At 41.8% G+C, this 24,761-nt stretch overlaps 1 protein-coding gene across 1 annotated transcript; it reads left to right on the top strand.

Annotated features, from left to right (window-relative positions):
* Window positions 1–89: 89 nt before the first annotated feature.
* LOC134806525 (exportin-5) lies at window positions 90–23,978 on the top strand. Its single transcript, XM_063779822.1, has 22 exons — window positions 90–239; window positions 356–422; window positions 637–785; window positions 859–1,015; window positions 2,937–3,155; window positions 5,468–5,638; window positions 6,828–6,992; window positions 8,256–8,384; window positions 8,996–9,238; window positions 12,078–12,208; window positions 12,622–12,763; window positions 14,672–14,855; window positions 15,041–15,204; window positions 15,601–15,768; window positions 15,910–16,109; window positions 16,567–16,861; window positions 18,493–18,718; window positions 19,722–19,870; window positions 20,931–21,098; window positions 21,444–21,647; window positions 21,957–22,130; window positions 22,410–23,978. Exons 3-22 carry the CDS (start codon window positions 649–651, stop codon window positions 22,569–22,571), a joined length of 3,588 nt encoding a protein of 1,195 aa, XP_063635892.1. The 5' UTR covers window positions 90–239; window positions 356–422; window positions 637–648; the 3' UTR covers window positions 22,572–23,978.
* The last annotated feature ends 783 nt before the right edge of the window (window positions 23,979–24,761 follow it).

The raw sequence follows: 24,761 nt of genomic DNA, 5'->3' as shown, positions 1-24,761 counted from the left end.
TTTTAAAACTATATTGACGGTTGTTGTCTTTTTTTTTTTCGAATATAGTACTGGCAAGTTGGGTGTACGAAATATAACAATCGTTTTGTCTATGGAACATTGTAAATCCGAAAATTCTGCACATGAGGTGTTACTTTTGTTTTTAAATTTATTTGGTGTATTTTTGTCGTAAATCTAATCACTTGTTACTACTTATTCACCAAAACAAATCTAGTTTCACTTCACATCCTCTATTATGTGTAAGTTTGCCCATCAATTTGAAAAATGCATTATTGCATGTATTTAAGAGCACACCGGGCAGGTGTCAAATTTTAATTTGCAATAATACTAGTGTATATGGGCAATATTTTTTCAGTGTCGTGATACGCATGTAATGGAATAAAAAGAACATTGTTCTATGGATATAGAATATTGGCGAGCAGGTATTATAAAAAAAAGTTGCTTTTACACCATTTGTTTTATTTATTTCAATAGATATAAACACTTATTTATATAATAGATCCATACAATTATGCGCGTGGTAATAGTCTAATCTTCGTTATTTCAAGCTTGGCAGATTATTAAACTAGCTTTGAGGTAAATATGAAATAATACACAGATGATTCTTAAATGTTTTGTGACTGTTTCTATGTCCAGAATCTGAGCTCAATGAACGTCGGTGGGATGGGGGAGGTAGGCGGCGAGGTGGCGCTCATCGCCGACGAGCTCAGCCGTGCCGTGGAGCTCACTCTCAACCCGACAGTCTCCCATGAGGCCCGCAACCAGGCCTATAATGCTTGCGAAAGGTATGTCAATGTTTCACTAGCTATTGTAACTTTATTTTAATAATAAAAATCTGTAATATTTGTTTTTTTGTAGCTTTAAAGAGAGCTCACCATGGTGTGCTCAAGCTGGTCTATTGCTGGCAAGTGGACAGTATTCTGCGGTTGTCAAACACTTTGGTCTGCAACTTATGGAGCACACAGTGAAGTACCGTTGGACACAGATCACGCAAGCTGAGAAGATATTTATAAAGGTATCTAGAATATTATACTATATGGTATGGAATTGGTATTTGTACTTTCTTGTATTGTGCAATAAAGGTTAAATAAAAAAATAATTGCTATTCACTTGGATGTAGGGTCATTGCGCTAGTTTTCGTCCACTTGACGAAATTTGAATGTAAACCTACATTGCTGCACAAATTTGGACTTATTACAATCCTTAAGATAGATAAGATTTGGAAGGATTGTGGTATATTAAGACAGACAAAGGTTAGACTTGTGCGCTGTCTGGTTTTCCCAATCTTTCTGTATGGTTCGGAGACATGGAACAAACGAGCCAATATGATAAAGCGTATTAACGCGTTTGAGATGTGGTGTTGGCGCCGACTTTTACGAATTCCGTGGACGGCAATGCATACCAATCAGTCCATACTAGAGGAGCTACGCATAAATCGCCGGTTGTCAACGATATGCCAGGACCAAATGCTGTCATACTTCGGACACCTCTCACGACGCTTTCCAGATAGCCTGGAAAGAGTAATACTGACGGGCAAAGTTGAAGGCACGAGACCTCAGGGCCCTCCTCCTACTAGATGGTATGCTCAAATTACGGCACCTATGCAATTAAAACTGCACGAGGCCATGCGCTTAGCGAGGAACAGAACCCTATGGAGGAACCTGGTCTTCAACAGAAGGATATGATGTCACGATCCTCAGTATTGAGGGACCGACTGAAGAAAGAAAACAATCCCTAATATCTAAACAATATATCTATCTACATAAAAAGAATATTTCCCTGGTAGCAAATTTGAAATGAAATATATTATTTGCGAATTCATCAAGTGGACGTAAACTAGAGCATGGACGGAAACTAGCGCAATGACCCTAAGAAATCTGACATGGAATAATGATCCATGAGTAGACTACAGATTTTTCTAGCATGAAAAAGGCAATGCTAGTGACTTCCTTCCCAGATTTAGTTCATAGATATCTATATACTCCAAGGTGAAGTCACATTTTATTTATTGTGAGTGAAATAGTTTGGTATCAATATTGACAACACACAAGTAAATATTTAAAATCACTAACACTGGTACATTTTTCAACTAAACTCATAAGTTTTATGATAAATGGGGCATGAAAATATTGATATAATTAAACAAAAATTCTACAAGAGTTTTACTGCAAAAACTAGATCTGCTTTTATGATAACCCTGACATACTTTTGTGCTATAATGATTATGTGTGGCAATCATTTGTACTATGTTATATTCTCTCATTTAGGTGATGCTCACACAACTGCACAAACAACTAATTCAGTACAAGTTAAACTTTTTCTTGCAATTCATTTTATTGACACTACTTGGCACTAAGGGCCACTTGCACCATTTACTAATCCGGGGATAACCGTTTAAACCTGGAGTTACCATGGTTACCAGTACAATTTGACACCAGGTTAACGGTTTAACTGGGTTAGTGGGATGGTGCAAGTGGCGCTAAGAAAGTTAACTTAAGAGCTAAATTAACTAATCTTTTTGCATTTATATTGAAATTTTACCCATTTTAAGAACTAGCAAATGCCATGTATAAGTTCACACGGAAACGAGACTATATTTGCAAGTGCAAAATCTAACAAAAACCTTTATAGGTTGGTTTGATAAAAAAATATTCTGAAATCATGTCTAATTTTTATACACAATTTTCAATTGTATACCCTGCATACACAGCCATATAATTTTGCTATAAACTAGGGATAGGAAATAGGGATCCTAGCGAGCCCAGCAGAGTCACATTATGACAATAAAGTTTAGTTAATATGCTGCATACACTGTAAAATAGCATACACCTATTTTAATTGAAGTCATTTACCTGTTTTAAAAGACACATTATTTGCCGCAGTGTATAGGTGAACATTGCTTGAACTAGTTAAGAAGTCACACATTTGTGTTACAGGAAAATGCCATGAAATTGCTTTACATTGGCGGGTGGGAGCCGGGGCACCTGAACGACGCACTCGCGCGGGTCATCGTGGAGATGATCAAGCGCGAGTGGCCGCAGCAATGGCCGACGTTGCTCGCCGAGCTGAGCGACGCGTGCGCGCGCGGCCACGCGCACACACAGATCGTGCTGCACGTTTTCCTGCGGCTGGTGGAAGACGTGGCCACGTTGCAGGTGAGTGGCTCTTGTGGACCAAACTGCTTGCTGAGCTGATCCCAGATAGTACTGCTCGTATTAATACATCTGGGGTAGTGACCACATTAGAGGTGAGTGTAAGGTTTTAATGGCACACGCTGCAAGCGCGTTCTGTGCTTGGGTATTGAAAACCCCCCCCGGGACTTAAAAGCAGTGAAGTAGTATTGACACTACTAATGTCGAGAAATATTAATCAACTAGCTAGTGTATTAATACAGCTTTTAATTATTTTCATACAATACTTGGCTGCAGTACAATCATATCTATAATTAAATATAGTGTGTGCATGAATATTTCACATTATTTACATGACTATGAATAATTAGTATATTTACTAATTTAAAAAACGTGTACTATCAGTATTTCATGGATTGTACATCCTTGTTTGCCTTTTTAAAAATTTTCTATTTGGAGGTTAAACTGCATTTTGAGGTTTAGTAAGATTGTTTACAGTCACAAAGTTAGGCATGAAATTGATAGATAAGAGCTGTGTCGTTAATTGACGCGCCACGACTTGCGCGCTTGTTGCTACACCGCTTGACATTAATGATTTCTTACACCTAGTTTCAGCTCATGACCTAAATATAAAGTAAATAAGAGATTTCAAACACAAAATGTAATTATATTTATAACTTGGGCAATTATTTTTTTTGTTATCCTATTTAAAGCATAGTACTTAAATGTGTGTTTAAAGTTTATGAGTGATTCTCAAAATAGTGGCATCTTAACCTGTCATCGAGTTTTTGAATTGAATGTATGCTCATTTGCTCTTTTTCATATGAAACAAAAATGTTTATAGATAAACAAAAACAATGTTTATCGAGGGCAAGTCATTATTTTTATTTAATATTTATATTGAAAAAAATAAAGAGTACCACTTTTCACTGTAACCTGTTTTGTCCAAATGCATCGCTCTTCCAGTTTTAGTTCTTTAGATTTTATAGGCACCAATTAACGTTAATAAAATATCATGCTATATAATAACATAGACAATATCTTTTAAAATGTACGTTGCACGGGTCTTATATATAATTTTTGTACAATAATATGCACGCACGAAATTGTCCAAGGATATTTTCACTGTAACCAGTACATCCGCGGTATCGCATCACACTCACGCACACAAAATTATATTTAGATCATAACTGTGACAAAATATTAGCTAAGTATCAAACTAACCACCGTAGGGAACCATTATGACCCAAGTGTCGTAGTTTCGGAGAGACAAGGAATCTGGAGTTTGTGTAACAAAATGTTAACTTTCACTTGTCTCGATTATTTTACGAAATTGGTATGGGGCATAATGTAATAATATTATTTTAATTTTGTATGAAGGTATATTCATCTATGCTAAAAGTGAGACATTCGTATTATTATCCGTTTAAGAGATAAAATAGAAAAGAATGTATTTTTCACTATAACCTGCTTAACTTTAACCTGTGATCAATGTACAGGTTAATGTAATTCTTGACAGGTGATAGTGACTTCTGTCTCGATACATAAATGTACAAGACCTTTGAGTCTTTATATGTCCGCTTTCACTAGCATAATAACGTCAGCTCGTGCTGGCCGTCTGGATGTTCACACAGGAAATGCAGGACGTGATGTTAGACTCTTTCAATTTGATTATATATTATTTTATAGTAAAACTCACTTTAACCTGCTACATTTCCCTCCTAACCTGTGTAGTGTAACTTTAACCTGTATCTCAAAACTTCAACTTGCCATAATTTCGTTCCCTTTTTGAAATTTGGGTTACTTGAAGTATTAAAAAAATATTCTTCATTCTTAAAACTGAAAAAAAAAACACAAAAAAATTTTTTTCGTTAACTTTAACCTGTAGATGCCACTATTTTGAGAATCACTCTCATAGTTGATCAGTTAAATGTGGCTTTCCATCAAAAGGAGGGTCCTTATGCTTATGCACATGAAGCATAAGGACATGGAAAGCCACAAATGAATGTAAGTTTAGTGGATCATACTACTCTAAACCGATTATGTGACACCTCTATAGTCCTTAATATTCAGTATCATTATTTAGTTTTACATATGAACACATTATTTAGCTCTATAACCTGATGATTGATTAAAATTTATTTACTCGTAGTTAGTTATTTAGGTGTAATGTATCCGTGCGTTTACGAAATATATAAATATGAAATATGCACTCCCCATATTGTATTTTTGTATTGTTATATATTTAAAACCAAAATGTCTTTAGCTGTTACTGAATAATGGGGCTGGTGTCGCCAAGTAGAGTCACTAGTAGACCTTCTGGTTTATATTAACAGACGCTCGAGCAGCACCAACGGCGCAAGGACATCTACCAGGCGCTGACGAGCAACATGGCCGAGATCTTCGCGTTTTTCATGCGGCTAATAGAGTTACACGTGCAGGAGTTCAGAGAACACACCGCCAAAGGCGACTCCAACGCTGCCGCCAGCAACGGCAGGGTTGTGCAGGTACGGTCACATACTTTAATTGATGATCCATTTAGGGTTCAAGATAATTTGGTCAATATTAACGGTGAAATGTCCAATGTGAAGTGAGCCCTAAATGGATCAACAATTAAAGTCCGTGACTATAAATTTGGTATAATTTATCTGAAATAAAATTAAATATACCATGCTATCGTGCCACTGTATTGAAAGATTAGAAAACCTTCATTGTAAAGCCTCACATCCTAGGCTTTATGAGGGAAACCACGTTCTTGCACTAAATTAAGCACTTCAGCCATTTGTATATTGGATAAATATGCATAAACTTGGCTCTTTAAAGTTCAGTTATAGGCCCCTTATGATTAAAACTAATAATAAAAACTAAAGTATAACCATGGTATAATAATATACCCCGCCTGGTACTCTATTCCGAGATTCGCGTATGACCTAACTGACACGGGCCTACGTCATCATGCTGTTTACAGGTTCTCAAACTTTAAAATGTGGGAGAATTTTAACCAACGGTGAAAATTATTTTAACGGCATTAATTTTAAGTTATTCATGTAGAAACATAGTAAAATAAAACTAATCTAATGTATTAAACTAAACTTTATTTATCTATACAAGACAAACGTTTAAAAAACTAATTCACAGTTACACATTAATTACCAAGCTTACGACGTGAAAAGTTTGGAAAACACTGCGACTGCTGACACTGAGCGAGAAGGAAGTAACAATTAACACGCGTTCGACAAGGATGACGGCCAGGGCATGAAGTTATCTAGATCCGAATTGTCAAATGTGACAGCGCTATCCTGTGTTGCCAGTAATGTAAACAGAATTACCCGAACGTCTGAAATTTCTTTCGTGAATCGGAAGATATTGCTACCGAATAATTAAAAATGACGTGTTATTGTAAAATTTAAGATAAAATACATTATAAATGAAAATTATAAAATTGTAAAGAAATATTTTAACTTATTAACCATAGCTATAATGTACCCATGTAACATGTTATGTTGAAATAAAGTGGCAATGTTATTGTGACGTAGGCCCGTGTCACTCTGGGAATAGAAGACCATGTTTTATTAGACCATGAGTATAACAAATCTATAAATGGACATTCTTCTCATTCATGTTTGCCTGTCTGTCGTTTGATGACGTATGGTAATGTTAAATGTTGAAATAAACCCTTTGGTGCTACGTCGCCAGGTGGTCCTGCTGACGCTGACCGGCTTCGTGGAGTGGGTGTCGACGAACCACGTGGTGATGAACAACGGGCGCCTGCTGCAGATCCTGTGCGTCCTGCTGCAGGACGAGGCCTTCCAGCTGCCTGCCGCCGAGTGCCTGCTGCAGGTGGTGAACAGGAAAGGATCGGTGAGTGTGTTACTGTTCTTCGTGGAGTGGGTGTCGACCAACCACGTGGTGATGACCAACGGGCGCCTGCTGCAGATCCTGTGCGTCCTGCTGCAGGACGAGGCCTTCCAGCTGCCTGCCGCCGAGTGCCTGCTGCAGGTGGTGAACAGGAAAGGATCGGTGAGTGTGTTACTGTTCTTCGTGGAGTGGGTGTCGATCAACCACGTGGTGATGAACAACGGGCGCCTGCTGCAGATCCTGTGCGTCCTGCTGCAGGACGAGGCCTTCCAGCTGCCTGCCGCCGAGTGCCTGCTGCAGGTGGTCAGCAGGAAAGGATCGGTGAGTGTGTTACTGTTCTTCGTGGAGTGGGTGTCGACCAACCATGTGGCGATGAACAACGGGCGCCTGCTGCAGATCCTGTGCGTCCTGCTGCAGGACGAGGCCTTCCAGCTGCCTGCCGCCGAGTGCTTGCTGCAGGTGGTCAACAGGAAAGGATCGGTGAGTGTGTTACTGTTCTTCGTGGAGTGGGTGTCGACCAACCACGTGGTGATGAACAACGGGCGCCTGCTGCAGATCCTGTGCGTCCTGCTGCAGGACGAGGCCTTCCAGCTGCCTGCCGCCGAGTGCCTGCTGCAGGTGGTCAACAGGAAAGGATCGGTGAGTGTGTTACTGTTCTTCGTGGAGTGGGTGTCGACCAACCACGTGGTGATGACCAACGGGCGCCTGCTGCAGATCCTGTGCGTCCTGCTGCAGGACGAGGCCTTCCAGCTGCCTGCCGCCGAGTGCCTGCTGCAGGTGGTCAACAGGAAAGGATCGGTGAGTGTTAACACACTCACTGTTCTTCTTTTTAAGGTTCCGTACCTCAAAAGGAAAAAACGGAACCCTTAAAGGATCACTCGTGCGTCTTGTCTGTCACAGCTTGTCTTGGAAACTACTGGACCAATTAAGTTGAAATTTGGTACACATATGTAAATTAGTGATACAAAGATGGATATGTAACGTAAACAAATGAATTTTAAACATGGGGGCCACTTTTGGGGGCTAATGAGAAAGTGAAAAAATAAAGTTATCAAACTATATATACTAATCAAATGAAACCTCATTTTGAAAATTTCAGATATATATTTTATAAACGTCGGAGGTAATTTTAAAACTTAATTTAACACTACAACTTCATTTAAGTATTTATCATGACTCACGATTAATAAAATGTAACAATAACAAATTGTGCCGGTTTAGTACAACCATGCCGTATGTTATTCCTCATTAATGTGCCAATTGCAGACTAAGGAGCGCAAGCCGCTGATGATTCTGTTCAGCGAAGACGCGATCTCGTGCATACACCGTGCCGCGGTGGCCAGCGTCAACGTCGCGGACGAAAAAAACTACTTGTTCCTAAAGAAGCTCTCTCAGGTTGGAGGGTTTAAGATTAACTTTCTGGCTTTTGAGTATACCTAGTTCGTTTTTTAGCATTAGAAAAAAGGTAAACAATGTTGATGCATCTTTTTATTGAAAAACACTTTTGAAAAATAAGTCACGGCAAATATGTAACAATTATGAAGTATATTAATCGATTATTTACATTATTTTGCTTTCATAAGTAATAGTTACTGATTTTTAAAAAGCGTTTTTCAATTAAAAGACACGTCAAGATCGCGTAGTCTTTTTCTAATGCTAAAAAAAAACAACTATTGTTATGTATAGGGGGGCAATATATACAAAGAAAAAAATCTTGTCAGCTTAATGTTGTACGTCTGTGGACAACTGGTGGTTCCTGGAAACACATACATACATATAAGTATAACAACCCTTGACTACTGTCACAGGTTTTTATCTCCAAATAAAATAGAAATTAAGTCAGATGGACCCTTATTAGTCTTATTACCTAAACTTCAACTTCTTTTTTTTTTAGCAACCAATTGTCACTTACCACCTAAGACACTATTGTACCTACTTATTCTTTGCAAATAAATACTTATACTTATACTTGTTATCTTATTTTATAAGTAAACCTAATTGTGCAGGTGGTAGCGGGGTTAGGGCAGCAGCTAACGTCCCTGTGGAGCTTCGCCACGGGCGTGGAGTTCTGGATGCCGGTGCTGCTAGAGAGCATGCTGCTGCTGACGTCGCACCCCTCGCTGACGCTCACGCACGCCGTCAGCAGCGTGTGGCTGTGCGTGTTCCGGCACGAGCACGCCAGCAAGCTGCCCGCCGTGGCCGCCGTCGTGCCGCGCTGGCTGCACGCCGCCGCGCCCAAGCTGCTCAAGGTAGATGAGGCCAGCTCTGTTGGATCGTCGTCATTGGCAGACGATTCATTGCGATGTGCGAGTGAATAAAATTTAAATTAGAAACTAACCCTTTTCCAGGCCGCACCAATCTACAAGGTTTTCCCAAAAAATCCAATTAATTCCAGCTTTGATGAATCATTTGAAGACAAGTCGCATTACCTGAAAGTGCAAGCAAATTTGAACCTTCAATTGGAATGCCACAGTTGAAATTCTAATGGCGCTTATGTGGCCGATAAATCGTACTATCCCTGGAAAGTGTTATGGTAGACGCGCCTATACTTGAGTATATTCGCGCCGAGCACATCCTGCTACTAAACCGCCTACGGCTCTCTTATCTTAGGGTGGAATTCCCCCTTTCCAATGTCAGTGCGGCTCACTCTCTCATTAAGCAAAATGTGAGACGCAATGCACATTGGACAATAGTAAAGCCTGGCAAGTTCCTTTTTGACCCTGATATAGTGTCGCTACAAACAGCTTACATATAGCAATACTACGTCTACGTCACGAATAGTCGGGACAGTGTGTATTGGCATCGTGCAAGAGCGAGTGAGATATACAAATACCTATGTAATTGTAGATTGTGAAACTATGTTTTCAGGTAATCGAAAGAGCATGTTTAATTGATAATTAAATATGAACTAACCTATCCGTCAAAATCTGATTCTAAATATTCGACATCCATATATTTATCAGATTCTGGCTCCGATGAATCTTCATTTGATTCATCAGTTGATGAGTCACTTTCGGGACCACCAACCTCGATTATAAATCTTTCTGTCTGTGATTCGATTTATAGGACCTTTTGTACTATATCCGTCTTCTATTTTTTTTACGTGGTCGCAGCATTTTCTCCAATTTTCTATAGGGACTTCCTAAATAATAACAAAGTGTTAAGTTAGTTATATTTTTAACTATTCAATAAAATTCTAAACATTTGTAAATGTAAATACCTGAAAACTATCTTCAACGAGCTTTAGGAAGGCATCATTTGTGATGGAAACATTTTTAGTTGCCACTTTTGCCTTCACGATGCCCCAAATCATCTCAATAGGATTTAAATCACAGTGATAGGGCGGTAACCTTATCACTTTGTGACCATGATTTGAGAGAATCGTATCTATTTCGTATACTGGTTCCGGTTTATGACGTCTCAAAATTGTGACCAATTTATCTTTAGATGCGTTTTGTGGAAATGAGATGTTATTTAAACGCAGCCACTCAGCAATGATGTGTTTTCTATCGTTTGATGTTGGAGCTTTGTTAATTTGGAAAGAATGGTACCGGGCATTATCCATTATAACACACGTGGGTTCACTGAGATTGGGAATTAATTTCTGCAAAACCCATTTCTTAAAATTGTTTCTGTTCATGGAGTCATGATAATCGGCTTTTTTTTCTTTATCATTATATATTAAGAGTGCATTAGGAACAAATCCCGATGGTCCACCAGCATGAACGATAATATATCGTTTGCCGGTTGAAACGGATTTCGACACACCGGGTTCATTTTCACTCTGCCAACATTTTGCATGGTTAAGAGAAGTATGGATGTAAGTCTCATCTAAATAAACAAGAGGCATATTTTTGTCCCTCGCTTCTTTTATTTCGTCTAAATAACTTTCCCGCCAAACTACAATATCCGAACGCTCCTTCAATATGGACCGTTGGTGTCTGCACTTTTTATATTTGAACCCCATACTGTGCAATAGCAATCGCAAATACTCCCTACTACCGGTAAAACCTATATCTTTTTTTAATTCGGTAAGCAGAGTTTTGAGAGTTGGTACTTGCTTTCGCACAGCATAGAATTCATGAATTTTGTGCCTAATGGCACATTTGTCGAAGTCGTCTATTTGTATTCTTTTTTTTGGTATCGGTGGCAATGGCGGCAAAGTCTCATTCTTTTTGTGCATATTTTTGATTGTAGTACTACAGACGCCTTGAATGAGAAAAAAATAATAATTTAATAATTAATATACATATTTAGTACCAATAAACTAACCAGTTCATTACAACCGCACTATGAATATCAGTACCCGTCATGTCAGCAACTAATTTCAAAACATTGTTTAATGGAATGCTGTTGAATCCTTCGTCCTTTTTCTGCCGCAAGTATTTAAATGTGTTTAAAATTATTATTTTTGCATCGGGGTGAATTTTTTTGGGCATTTTGATTTCAAAATCGATTATTATCCTGAAATATATACAATTATTTTCGATATGTTTACATCGGTGACATTCAATGACTTCCAACGTCTGTTGTCAAAAGAAATCATTGCCATTGAAATAAATTAGTTCCATTGAAAATCCGCAACGTGGCCAAGGGCAAAAAGGAACTTGCCAGGCTTTAGTTTGTGTTATAAGGGATCAAAATGATATATTTCCGTCAAGGGCGTACATTGAATCCTGAATGAAGCGATGGATTCTACAATAGAATCCCGAACGTAGTGAGGGATTCTAAAGTAGAATCCTGAGCGTAATGAGGGATTCAAGTGTTAACGCCCAAGACGAAATAATTTTGATACCGTGTGACACATACTGCTTTTCACATCAATTATGAGGAAAATAAAAAAATCTTAGTGTTGACACTACAGTGTTGCCACTTTTTAATTTCTACTCTTTTTTGCCATGCTGTACATACGATGTTCATAGTTAATTATATTAATATTTTAAACTGGCAATGAAATGTCGTTGAACAGAAAAGTGCCACTTTGATCCCTCCTAGCAGGGAAGAAAAATCCATTTTTCGATTAGGTGATGTGAAAAGAAATTGGATAGGTGGTATACCACCCTTAACAGCGAATATATGTGTTCGCAGGTGACGTACCCCGCCACCCGCGCGAGCGGCGCGCACGACGCGGCCACGTACGCCTGCATCGACTACGACAGCGAACAGGAGTTCGCGGTCTTCTTCAACCGCTGCCGCACCGAGATACTTGACTGCTTTAGGTGATCTGTGTTCGATATTTTATAGTTTTCATTTGTATTAAACTGCCATCCATCATTTAATTTTATATAGTCTTCATCAACAGTTCCACTTTATAAAATGATGCTTTCCAAAAGCAAAATGCCCAAGTTACTATAAAAAATACCGGATTATTAAGTTTGCCTATAATATGCCGCTCCCGTCATCAGATCCTGACGTAGTTATCAAATGGGACCAAGTAGAAAGCATACTCTATCATTTCTTAAATAAATATACATAAAAAAAATCACAAATCGATAATCGCCTTTAAGTGGGTTAAAATAAGGGGTCTCTCTTTTTTTTACTAATTCAGTCATATGGACTGTGGAGCACAATTATAATACCCAGGTGCGCGGACAAGAAGGAGTGACATTAATATTGTGAATATTGTCTGCAGGCATTGCATGTGCGCGGCGCCGCTGGTGACGTGGGCGTACGTGGAGCAGTGGACGCGCGCCGCGCTGGACAAGGTGGAGTCGTGCCCCGCCGAGCTGGACCACACGCACCCCCTCCACGTGGAGTGGGAGGCCTTGTCGCAGGTCAGTCTGCTAGCCCGTAGTCCCGTAGACTGAGTAAGTTTGAGATTTAGCTTACTAGACCTCAAAATTACCCCACGTGTATGTGCCGCGAGCGGCTAAACTGTACGACGCGCAGTCATAGAATAACTATTAATAGTACTACCGTACAGAAAATTCACTCCTTCACAAAAGTCAGATTTAGGTATAAAATTATACCTATACTCGCCGCCTGCAACAAAATTGAAACTTATAACCGCGCACGAACGGTGAATCTTCTTTGCGCGAGCGCCACGTGACACGACTATCGTGCGGTCGAGCGGCAGCCCACTGCCATACGCCTGCCCTGCCCGGGAGGCCCGCCGGCCAAATGTACCTAAACTGCGTAGTGACACCCCCCTGGCGCAGTTTGACAACGCCAAATATTGGAATGCCGCGCAAGAGGTTTGACATAAATAAAGAATGTTATTTTAACCAATAAAAACTTGCTGACCGGTCACAACTTTTTTATAATAGCGGAAATTTATTGAGTAATATCACAGGGCGGACACGCCATACATCAAAACTCGTTTGCGTGTATATGTGTGAACGGCACGTCTGTACACGCGTCATTGTGTGAGTAAGTCGCTTAGGGCTTACATGTTTTTGAGTTCACGGAGCGTTTTCGTTGTACTCGTAACGTAAATATCAAACATTTTTATTCCTAAAATTAAAGAAACAAACATAACATAATTTACAAGATGGTATTTTCTCCTAGATCCTTGCTATAATAAACTGTTGACTGTTCTATTCACAGGGCACAGCTAATATTATTAAAACGTATATGCAAACTCACCCGTAACCCGTAAAGGCCGTAAAATATTACGTGAAGTATGGTGCAGCAAAAAATTACCAAAAATGCCATGTCGGTACACATTTAGCGTGGTCTAAATTTATATAATTACAAAACGCTATTTTTTATATAAAAAAGGAAAAGTTAGTTATTTCATTAAGTAAAACTTCTTTCTTTATTTCGTGAATTTGACAAACAACCATACATCACACAATACACCGGCATTTTGAACGTTGCGTCATCGCGTCGCGGCGTCGCTAGCCGAACTGAGAGTATGTCAGAAGTCCGTCAGAACTCAGTCGCGGGGCGAGGTAATCCGAGTCGGGGCGGGGCGGTGCGTGTCCGTTCTGTATGATAATACTATTACTTATTCTGTGGTAATATTAAAATCTTTGGGCGGGTTACATTTATGGAGAAGGAATAACTATATCAAGAGTAATGCTTTTCGGAAGAGCGAGTGGAGTAGTCTATATGCACTGCATGCAAGTGTATTATCACCGCAAGAGGGCGTTAATGTGCTAACTGTGTCATGTTCGATGCAGAGATTAATTAGCAGTGGTGATAAGAACGATCGACAATCGAACTTCCGCGGGCCGCAAGCGAAAATACGAATATAATGATATTAGCTTAAGATCATAACATGAATCATTATTTGAAAGTGCTAGTTACCATGAAATAAGTTCTACATGACCTCAACCTCGTGGCAGCATTAAATTTTGAAGGTTTTATCTGTAAATGTTAGGACATAAGGATTGCGCCAAGCGAGACATGCACGCCTTCAACATCCCGGTTCACAAATGGGAGAAACTTGCCGAGGACAGAGTAAAGTGGCGCAAACTGGTATTTGACGGGCGTAAAATTCACGACGACGCTTGGTTTAACTTAAGACACTGGCAAGTAAGCGAGCAAGCGTCATCAGCCCGACACCTGCTCGCCACGGGCACATCACACCTGCCAGGCCTGTGGTCGTGTTTGCCGCTCCCGTATTGGCTTACACAGCCACGAAAAACGTTGTCTCCCTACCTAACACTGCTTGTATAGTTTGTAATTGACTCGAAGGCCAATGGTGATGAAATGATATCTGTAACGCATTTTGTCAGGTGTTAGACGTGGTGCTATCGCGTCTGGTGCACTGCGAGCCGCGGCCGAGCGTGGTGGAGGGCCTGCAGCTGCTGCAGCGCTGCGTGGCGTGCGCGCCGCCCGCGCCGCTCATCCTGTCGCTGCTGCTGTCGCTCGTGTCCGCGCTCTTCGTGTTCCTCAGCTGCGCCTGCAGCCAGATCGCAGGTACGTCACGTCAGCCGTCCGATACCATCTCGCGAAATCGTCTCCATACTAAATAATACGGCTAAATATCAATGTCGTAGTATTTGTATGGAGACGGCACCGCTATCCTAGGAAACCAGAGCATAAGCCTTTATAGTGAATCGGTTCAGTTCAGAATAAATGTAAGAAAGTACCGTTTGGTGCAGGTCCGGGCGTGGGCGTGGCGGGCGCGGAGCTGCTGCCGCGCGTGCTGGACAAGATCTTCGCGGCGCTGCTCACCGACAACCACACGCCGCCGCCGCGTCGCTCCCGGGCCGTCAAGAACGTGCGCCGCCACGCCGCCAGCCTGCTCGTCAAGCTCGGCTCCAAGGTGAACACGACCGTATTGCAGGGTCGCTAACAAGGTCGAAGATTGCACTGCCGACTTTATGACGTCACAGTAACTACTCCCACCTTGTCAGCTCATATATTTGATGCTCAGGACATCATACTGAATGCCAGTGCATACCAAAATACTCATATCCGCGATGACATGAGCGAAAAGCGACTTCTAGAAGACTTTTCGACAAAATTATAATCCACTACTGCTCCTGAATGGATTTTTAGCGTGAACTTAAGGGCGGTATTCCACCTGTCCAATGTCAGTGCGTCTCACTCTCTCATTAAAACAAAATGTGAGACGCAATACACATTGGACAAAGAAATTGGATAGGTGGAATACCCTATGTTTAATTACATAGGTTTGATGTGCGATTTTTGTTGGCAGTACCCGCTGCTGCTGCTGCCGGTGTTCGGGCGGCTGCACGAGATGTGCCAGGCGGCGCTGGCGCGGCCCGGGCTTAGCGCCATGGAGAGCGTCACCATACAGGAGGCGCTGCTGCTCGTGTCCAACCACTTCTGCTGCTACGAGCGCCAGAGCGCGCTAGTGGCACAGGTAACGTTGCAACAACCACAAACATTTGCTCCTGGCTATTTCGGAAATCGTTTTAAAGTCTTATGTGTTCACGACATGTCTGTTCCCTTCTTATTTTACTGGCTTCACTCCCCTTGTTAACCCTTTCGTTCGCCCGTACAGGTGCTGGGCGACGTAAGCTCGCGCTGGGCGGCGCTGGCGCCGCACCTGGCGTCGGCGGCGTCGCTGGCGCGGCTCATCGGGCTGGACGCCGCGCCGGCCGCCGACGACGAGCGCGGTGAGGCGCGCCGCACGCTGCTGCACGCGCTCACGCTCACGCTCGGCGTCGTCAAGCGCACCACCGTGCCCACCGACCCTGACAAGTGCATAACTTTATATCATACTCATCATTACCCGCCAACTGATGTTCTCGACATGGATCTCTCCCGTTTTCAACAGTATTCGGTTCTTTTTTGCTCTCATCCAGATTATTCCCGCAACCTACACTAGACTACGTCCGTTACTACGTTCAGAGTAGTGATATTCAGACTCTTAAAGAGTAATTTATCATTTGAGAGCTTGTATTAATTGTAATTGCTGCATTGTAATACAGATCTAAATGATCTGCTACGAGGCCTTATTGACACTTTGATACACAAAAACTATTTTATATTTTCTTCTGCCTTTTTTTTTTGGATAAGTTAAAGTAAACTATTAAGCGTATGGACTGTGTGGCTATAACGTCTGTTCGGCATAACAAGTTATTTGGCAGGTTATATAAGTTTAGTATGTATGTGATCAAATTAAGTTAGATTTGTAAACGCAATATTGATTTGGCAGAGCGTCCCGCGGCGGGTTCGGCGCGGGCACGACGCCGAGCGGGAACCCGATCTGGCGCAACCCTTGCGGCGCGCACGTGCTGCCGCTGTTCCCGCACGCGCTGGCGCTGGCGCGCGCGCTGCACGAGCTGCACGCGCCGGCGCCGGCGCCGGGGCCGGGCGCGCGCGCGCCGCTCGAGGCGCTGCAGCCGCCGCCCGCCGAGCGCCGCCACCTGCTGGGGCTGGCCGACACCGACGCGCCGCCGCCCCAGCCGCACGACCGCATGCAGGCCTACGTGCACACGCTGCACGACAACGTGAGTCCACAAGAGTGGGCCGTCCCACGAGAACTACCTACCGTCCCCTACCTACCTCCTACATTATTAAGCTCGGGAATATACTGTCAATTTTACTATTACTAGACCAAACATAGCATTTTTAGAAGCATTAGAACTAGAACTAGCTTCTGTTCAACTTGAATGAAGTTTTGATCGTTTAGATTTTGTTATTGTCAATGTCAATAATGTCAATGCAATTATTTTGATAATTCTTTAAATAACTGATTTTATGCAGGTCCATTACTTTAAAGTTTAAATTATAATAGGGATGCGTGAAGGGAAATTCATACGACATTCTTTTAAAATTGTGTACCATATTGCCCACCTAGCGTAAAATACCAAATACATATGTACTAGTAAATAATGCGTGATCGTCGTGCAAGACTCGGTTGAAACGAAGTATATTTTTATTGATAAACGTAGTATATTAGTTTTCTCAAAAATGGACGGCAAAGTCGACTTTGCCGTTTAAAAAATAGGTCGCGAAGCGCGTAGTTTATGATCAGTCAAAAATTAAAAAGTTAAAAACATTGCAGTCTCGATTTTGGGACTGCAATGTTGCATACAAATTCCATTATTTGTCGAGTTCCAAACTTTTTAAAAGTTGAAATGGCCATATCAAATGAAGGCACAGGCCCATTAAATAGCCAAACAGATGATTAGTACCGCGACTATTTAGCAGTCTCAAATAGGTTGGCGTATTTTCGGCAGAAAAATACACTTCTACTTTTTTATTTAAAAAATAAAAAGGCGGCAAAACTAATTTTTTTCTGTGAAAATATATACGTAAGAACGTTGCTTTGTAAAATATTTATATGATATTTATATTTCTTGCACCATTTTTGAGAAAAGCACTATATATGACTCGGCTGGAAGGCTACTTGCTGGCTTCGGATTCAATTAAACGGACTCCCAAGGTCGTCCATTTAAAACGAATCCTCAGCCTGCAAGTAGCTACTTCCGAGCCTCGACAATAATGTACTATTTCTCAAAAATGGACGGCAAAGTCGACTTTGCCGTTTAAAAAGTAGGTCGCGAAGCGCGTAAGTTTATGGTCAGTCAAAAATTAAAAAGTTAAAAACATTGCAGTCTCGATTTTGGGACTGCAATGTTGCATACAAATTCCATTATTTGTCGAGTTCCAAACTTTTTAAAAGTTAAAATGGCCATATCAAATGAAGGCACAGGCCCATTAAACAGCCAAACAGATGATTAGTACCGCGACTATTTAGCTGTCTCAAATAGGTTGGCGTATTTTCGGCAGAAAAATACACTTCTATTTTTTTATTAAAAAAATAAAAAGGCGGCATAGCTAATTTTTTCAATTGTTTCTACTTTTTTCTGTGAAAATATATACGTAAGAACGTTGCTATTGTAAAATATTTCTATGATATTTATATTTCTTGCACCATTTTTGAGAAAAGCACTATATATGACTCGGCTGGAAGGCTACTTGCTGGCTTCGGATTCAATTAAACGGACTCCCAAGGTCGTCCGTTTAAAACGAATCCTCAGCCTGCAAGTAGCTACTTCCGAGCCTCGACAATAATGTACTATTATGTATGCCCATGAGATGAGTTCCTAGTCCTGACTAGTCGATTCACCGGCAGGTGTGCCACCTGGTGGGCGCGGCGGCGACGACGCTGGGCCGCGAGCTGTGCGGCGCGCCGGGGCTGGCTCGCGCGCTGCTGGGCTCGGTGCTGGCGGCGCAGCAGCTGCCCGACCACTGGCTGCGGCCCATCGCACGCCACGCGCTCAAGCCGCTGCTGCTGCACTGCCCGCCCGCGCACTACGCCGACCTGGCGCTACCGCTGCTCGACCACCATGCGCCGTTCAGTACGTACACCAAACTAAACACTAACTATTATGGCTAACTATTCACTAACGATATCATATCGGGGCTATTTGTTGCCGATTGTTTGTTTTCGTCTGATTTCGTTTAAATTTGGTGAATAAATGTGTCACCACATGTCCTACAAAGTCTTCCTCTGAATTACGAAAACGGAAAACTCTGCGAAAAATACGACAACGAATAAAAAATCTGCCCTTCAATAGAAACTTCTCATTTTTTAGGCTTTTGAAGTATTTTATCTATCATAATTTCTGCATTTTTTCGCCAGCTGTTATTTAGTTTCATCTGTCCCGTGCGTAATCAAATTTTGCAAGCTAAATAAGAGCCACTTTTTATTAGATTGAGCTGAAACTTCACATACTTTAGAAGTTGGGTAACAAGGTACTATCGAGCTGATGATGGAGACCGGAGGTGGCCATAAGAACTCTGTGAGAAAACAACGCTACCTCATTGTGACTTTGATTGATTGTGTCGGTGAGTTGATTGTTAACCCTTTGAGCGCCAAGCATCCGACGTAAAAAAAACGTCCGCGTGACGCCAGAGCAAATTTGCGAGGAACGCACGAAAGAAAATGTAATGGTTCCAAAACTTCAGATATAGATACATCGACGTTTCATTTCATGGCGCCTAATATTGTATTTAGACTCGTACTTACAACTTCTTTACTTCGTTTAAAATAAATTTTGTAAATAATTTATATCTGTGATTTTTACCATAAACCCGCCATACAGTACAAAAATATAATAACTGTTCCAAATTTTAGGTATCTACGTCAAACGGTCTCTGAGAAAAACGCATTTAACTGATTTTCAAGAGCGAAGTGATCCCATAAGTGTTCCGTGAACAAAGTTTTGTACGGAACACTAAAAATTATCTAACGACTTTCATAAATCATATCAGTTCAGCAATAGAGCCCCTTCTGTACTAAAACGAGAAAATTTCTGATTTCTGACTTTTGATTTCACTATTTATACATATATTTTACAGTGTTAGTACATTTATCACAACGATGGGAATACATCGCTTCCCTATACGAGTCCGGCAAGCTGGAGGAGGAGGGCAGCAACGAGTCACAGGAAGTGTTAGAAGATATGCTAGTCAGGCACCTGACGAGGGAACACCTGGAGGTGCTCAAGGTTAGTACTCAAAATATGTTAGTATTATCAAAGATAATTTAATTATTTTAATTTTTTTGTTATTGCGTATTGTATTGTCAAAGTAAATTTTGTAATCACAATAAATTTACTGCCGTCTTTCGATACAGAATTAAAACTTTTAGAACGCCATTGTTCTTTCACTGATATGCAGACATAGAAGTTATTGTGGCAAAAGTGATTGGCAAAATTAAATATCGACATGTCTGTTATCGATGTTACCTTAACTTTATCATAGATATTTATAATACTGTATAATAACATAGCTACCGCGAAGTACACAACATGTTCGATACCTTCTTTGATATTTTGTTAGTTTTCTATTCTTTTGGCACTGTATACTACAGTTAACGTTTTTGTTTTTAAGTACACTAAATATAGTAATAAAGAAATTATGTAAATTTATGTTAATTGATTTGCGTTCTTAAAATTTGTCGGTAATTTACAGCAAGTAGAAGTTACATCTTTTAATTATTAATCTGTTACAGACTTATCGATAACAGATTTATCGATGTTTCATTTTCTCAAACACTCGTTTATGCCACAAAAACTTCTATGTCTGCTGATATGTGTTACATTTGTTTGACGCCATCTTTTCGAGCGATTTTAAACAGACGTATACTTTTAGAGTTATTGCGGTAAAATGTTAAAACCCGCGCAATCGCCAAATCATCCGTCGCAAGTTCCGCGCGGCGCGCCGTATCTTTTGTTCCTTTCTAATTTTATCGCGACCAAAACGCGACCACAACGCTGCTCGAAAAACGGTGACGTTACGGAATGACGCATCGTATTCGTACCGTTTTTACCGCATGCTCTCCACACTGCTGCTTAAAAAACACTGATGGTGCGGAATTGCAGTGACTCGTCGTAAATGTCACGATTTTAAAGCATGCTCTCCACGCCGCTGCTCAAAATACACAAACGCACCATAAATTGAGCTGCGTCAAAATCGCAAAAAAAAAAAATTGCAAAGAGATCTTATGGACGACACCACCAGACGCAACTTTACGCCCCGTAAAATGTGGAATACATTGTAAAACAGGTGTCACTAGTGGATGGCGGAGTGAGCCCGGAAGTGGTGACGGGTGCGGGCGACATGGAGGACGACAGCCCGCCGCCCGCCAGCACGCAGCGCGCGCCCGAGCAGGTGTCCGAGCTCGGCGCCATGGTGCTGGCCTCCCCCCGCGCCGGGCCCGCCGTGCTGCACACGGTACGTACTGTGGCCTCCTATACTTATTTAAAAAAAAGTTGGAGAACCAATAATGACTAACTATATCGCGACAAAGTTACGACCGTCGCTCGATCACGTCATCCCGTTTAAATTGTAAGGAAACATCGATGAATTCTGTATAAAAAAGATCGTCATCAAATATTACAAACGAAAAGAATAATATTAAGTATTGGCTGCGATCGCAACAGGGAACAAGCTGAAGATAAGCGTTGCCGTCACCGAACCTGAGCTTGAGCCTTTTTGCTGACACGCTTAGCTTTAAAAGTTAATTGTTTCTAGTTTATTGCGAAATGTAATGAACAACAAGTTTTGTGAACACGTCAGGTGCTCCGCGCGCTAACGTGGCCGGACTCGACGTCGTCGCTGCGCGCCACGGCGCTGGCGTGGCCGGCGCTGCGCGCGGCGCTGGACGCGGGGCTGGTGGGCGACGCCGAGGCCAGCGGCGCGCTGGCCGCCGTGCTGCAGGCGCTGCGCGCGCACGGCCAGCACGACGCCAACCAGGCCGCGCTGCTGGCGCTCGCCGTGCAGGTATCACCTTCTGACATTCAACCACCAATACATCTATATTGGAAGTCTCGATAAATTAGGTCTCGCTACCATAATTACAAAAATAACAGATAAGGCATCGAGATGTCGTGAACTAGTAGTACGAACGATTCGTTATTTAAAGTAGCTAAAGTTGAAATGCATAACCGTAGGAGGCGTTTTTCCGCCGTTTTCAAGTCGGAGCTTCACTTCTCACGTAACATTCAAAACTGTTTGAATGAGGCCGTTGGTTTGATCCCGGTACTCTGCAACAGTCCGAAACGGCCGGCCTGGAATCTGTATGTGTTGCAGGCGTACGAGACGCTGCGGCCGCGATTCCCGCACGTGGCGGGCGTGCTGCGCGCCATCCCCGACGTGGACGCGCACGACCTGCGCCGCCTCGACGAGAAGCTCGCACCCGGCAACGCCAAGCAGAACAAGATCGACAAGACCAAGCGCGACCTCTTCAAGAAGATCACGGCTAGGGTGAGTGTCGTTCGATCGGTCGGGTGATCCGTGCACAGAATAATCGCTCGTATTCTAAATTTATGTTTTTTATATTCCAAAATGCCGGTTGCATATAGGGCCGAGCCTGAATTGTAGAGATCTGCAGCCCCCTAACCTCAGAAGAAAACAGACGGAAATGACCAATGATTCACTTCAAGAAACTATCAAAAATACTATTGCTCGTGTCATTCGGTCAATCCATTCCGCTTCACCTTCAACTCGAGTCGTATAAATAAATGTTGTATTCTGTGATCGCAGCTGATCGGTCGCAACGTGGGGCAGCTGTTCAAGAAGGAGGTGTACATCCTGGACCTGCCGCACATGAGCAGCGCGCGCCGCGAGCCGCCGCGCAGCGCGCTGGACGCGCCGGGCGGCGCCGGCCTGCCCGGCCTGTTCGCGCCCGCGCCCGCGCCCACCTAGCGCCGCCGACCACCATCCATCCGGGAACCTTAATACCAGCCGCCAACCAAACCGACGCCCGGGCGAGTTGCGCTATCTCTCTCGCGAGACCTGCGACTGTGACTGTGTGAATGAGAGGTTCTCCGACCCCGGTCGTCAGTTAGGTTTGCAGATATAGCTACCTCGGAGCGGCACAATTTATTTCGATTTTCGGGGGTTCGCCGCGCGTAATATGGATCTTATGTTATACTCGTAGCTTTTTCTGTAGTGACCGTCGACGCGTTATAGAGATGGTGAAACGCTATCGGAAAGTTGTGATACACTGTTGGCCGGCCCGACCATTTGTACATCTCTGAGGACTTTACTGGCTAGCGGACGGTAATTATTTTGAAATTGATTAGATAAATCCGGCTATACGATAGGAGCATATTCTAGGTATGAATTTCGTTATACTTTGCTTGTGGTATAAAAATTCAACAAAACCTAGGTTTGTCACGTTTGAGGCTAGAATCATAATTTTATATACCTAATCATAAACATATTCAAAGCCGTAGCGGTGGCACGCAAATCATTTACTTTATTTCCCTGAAAGTATGTCGCGTCGCTTATGTGCCATAATAAATAACGTTTGTTAGCAACGATTGCGCGTTACGTATACAATACAAAATGAGACGAAATACCACATATTATATGCATAATGAAAAACAGTATATAACGCGTGAGTTGCCGGGGTGGACCATAGGAACTTGTTTGTAAACTGACTGATTGTAAAAAAAAGTGATGTTCCTAAACAATGACTGATCGTGCTCACGTAAGGTGTATTGTGATTTTTAATGCCACTTGTCAATAGTTTTGCACAAGAGTGTCAAACTTTCATCCTTACTTTCCTGCGAGCGAAAGATGGATACAGTTACTGTATTGTATTATACTGTTTATGTGTAAAATGAAAAGACGCTTTAGACGTGTGACAAATGGGTCACCTTATAATTTTAATTTACTGATGATTATTGATGTAAATAAATATAACTATGAATTTTGAATCAGTAATAAACAAATCAATTATTTGAATGTAACTTAGACTATGAGGCAGACTTAAGCAGAGTGCTCAATAAACTGTTTCCGAGTTGATTGAGCAGAGTTAATAATGAACTAAACTGTAGACAATGTACATATGCCATGGGCCTGGGCCGTGTACAGAGGGCCGTGCGCCAGGGGATTCAAGGTCTATCTTAACCTCGTAGTAAGTATAACCTCGAAGGGCCAAGGAATATCCAAAATTTGATAGTGAAATTGGTTTATTTTGTGATGTTTGAAAATGGAACAATACAAAACAAATCCAATTCTGTTCCAATAGGGAATATTACGCGAAACTATGCATAGGGGGCGCCACTACCACCACAATCCATCACAATCTGGGGGTCTACCGCGTGACTAGAAAATCGAAATTTCGTTATATAACCCTATCACTTGCATATTCAAGCGATAAAGAGGCAGATAACTCTATATTTCGATTTTCGCGTTTCCCGGTAGACCCTTGTTAACAAACCGCCTTGATGCTTCATGTCATATTTTATTGTCTGAAAACTTGTCAAAAAAACAGTTTATGGCACAGTATGTATACGTTACTCTATGGTTTACTAAAGGCGCTAGTGCTGCACTCTGGCGGCAGAACATTGCAGTAACACTCCCTATTGAAAATAATTCGATTTTCATTGAACTCAATATACGTAATGTACTTATAGTATTTTTCAAACAGGAAGGGTACGATGATAGCTATGTCATCTACTCATCTCTATACAATTTATAACGTTAAATGCCAAATGTCGCAAAATTGTATTAAATTGACATCTATCATCGTACCCTTCCACTCTTCCAGTTTGAAAAATCCTATAGGCTAGGACCGTGAGTCTTAGATTAAAATATGTGACTGAAAAAATCGGAGGAAATCAAATGTTCAAACTATGTTCAAACCATGAAATCTAAACTCGTATCACAGAATAAATAATAGTACTATTACGATAGTAAAGGACACTTCCTACAAAACCGAAGTTTGACAGCGATTAAGGGACGAATCATGCTGTCCCTTTCTGTTATTTAGGGTTGTCAAAATTCAAGTCATTATCTTATCTGTGGTCGTGCACGTAAAATGAAGTCAAGTGGTGCCAACCCTAATAATTGCTCGAAGCAATACCGAACCGAGCCGAGTTTGCC

The sequence above is a fragment of the Cydia splendana genome, chromosome 3 (genome assembly GCF_910591565.1).
Source record: "Cydia splendana chromosome 3, ilCydSple1.2, whole genome shotgun sequence".
Classification (NCBI taxonomy): domain Eukaryota; kingdom Metazoa; phylum Arthropoda; class Insecta; order Lepidoptera; family Tortricidae; genus Cydia; species Cydia splendana.
The sequence above is the reverse complement of the archived record's forward strand: the minus strand, read 5'-3'. Positions and strand labels throughout refer to the sequence as shown.

What these genes read in the sequence shown, in the direction of transcription:
- LOC134806525 (XM_063779822.1), top strand. Translation starts at nt 649, where the DNA reads ATGAACGTCGGTGGGATGGGGGAGGTAGGCGGCGAGGTGGCGCTCATC. An exon ending in AGAGCGCGCTAGTGGCACAG is followed by an intron (nt 15,769 to 15,909) that starts GTAACGTTGCAA and finishes TCGCCCGTACAG; the next exon opens with GTGCTGGGCGACGTAAGCTC. An exon ending in GGCCCGCCGTGCTGCACACG is followed by an intron (nt 21,099 to 21,443) that starts GTACGTACTGTG and finishes TGAACACGTCAG; the next exon opens with GTGCTCCGCGCGCTAACGTG.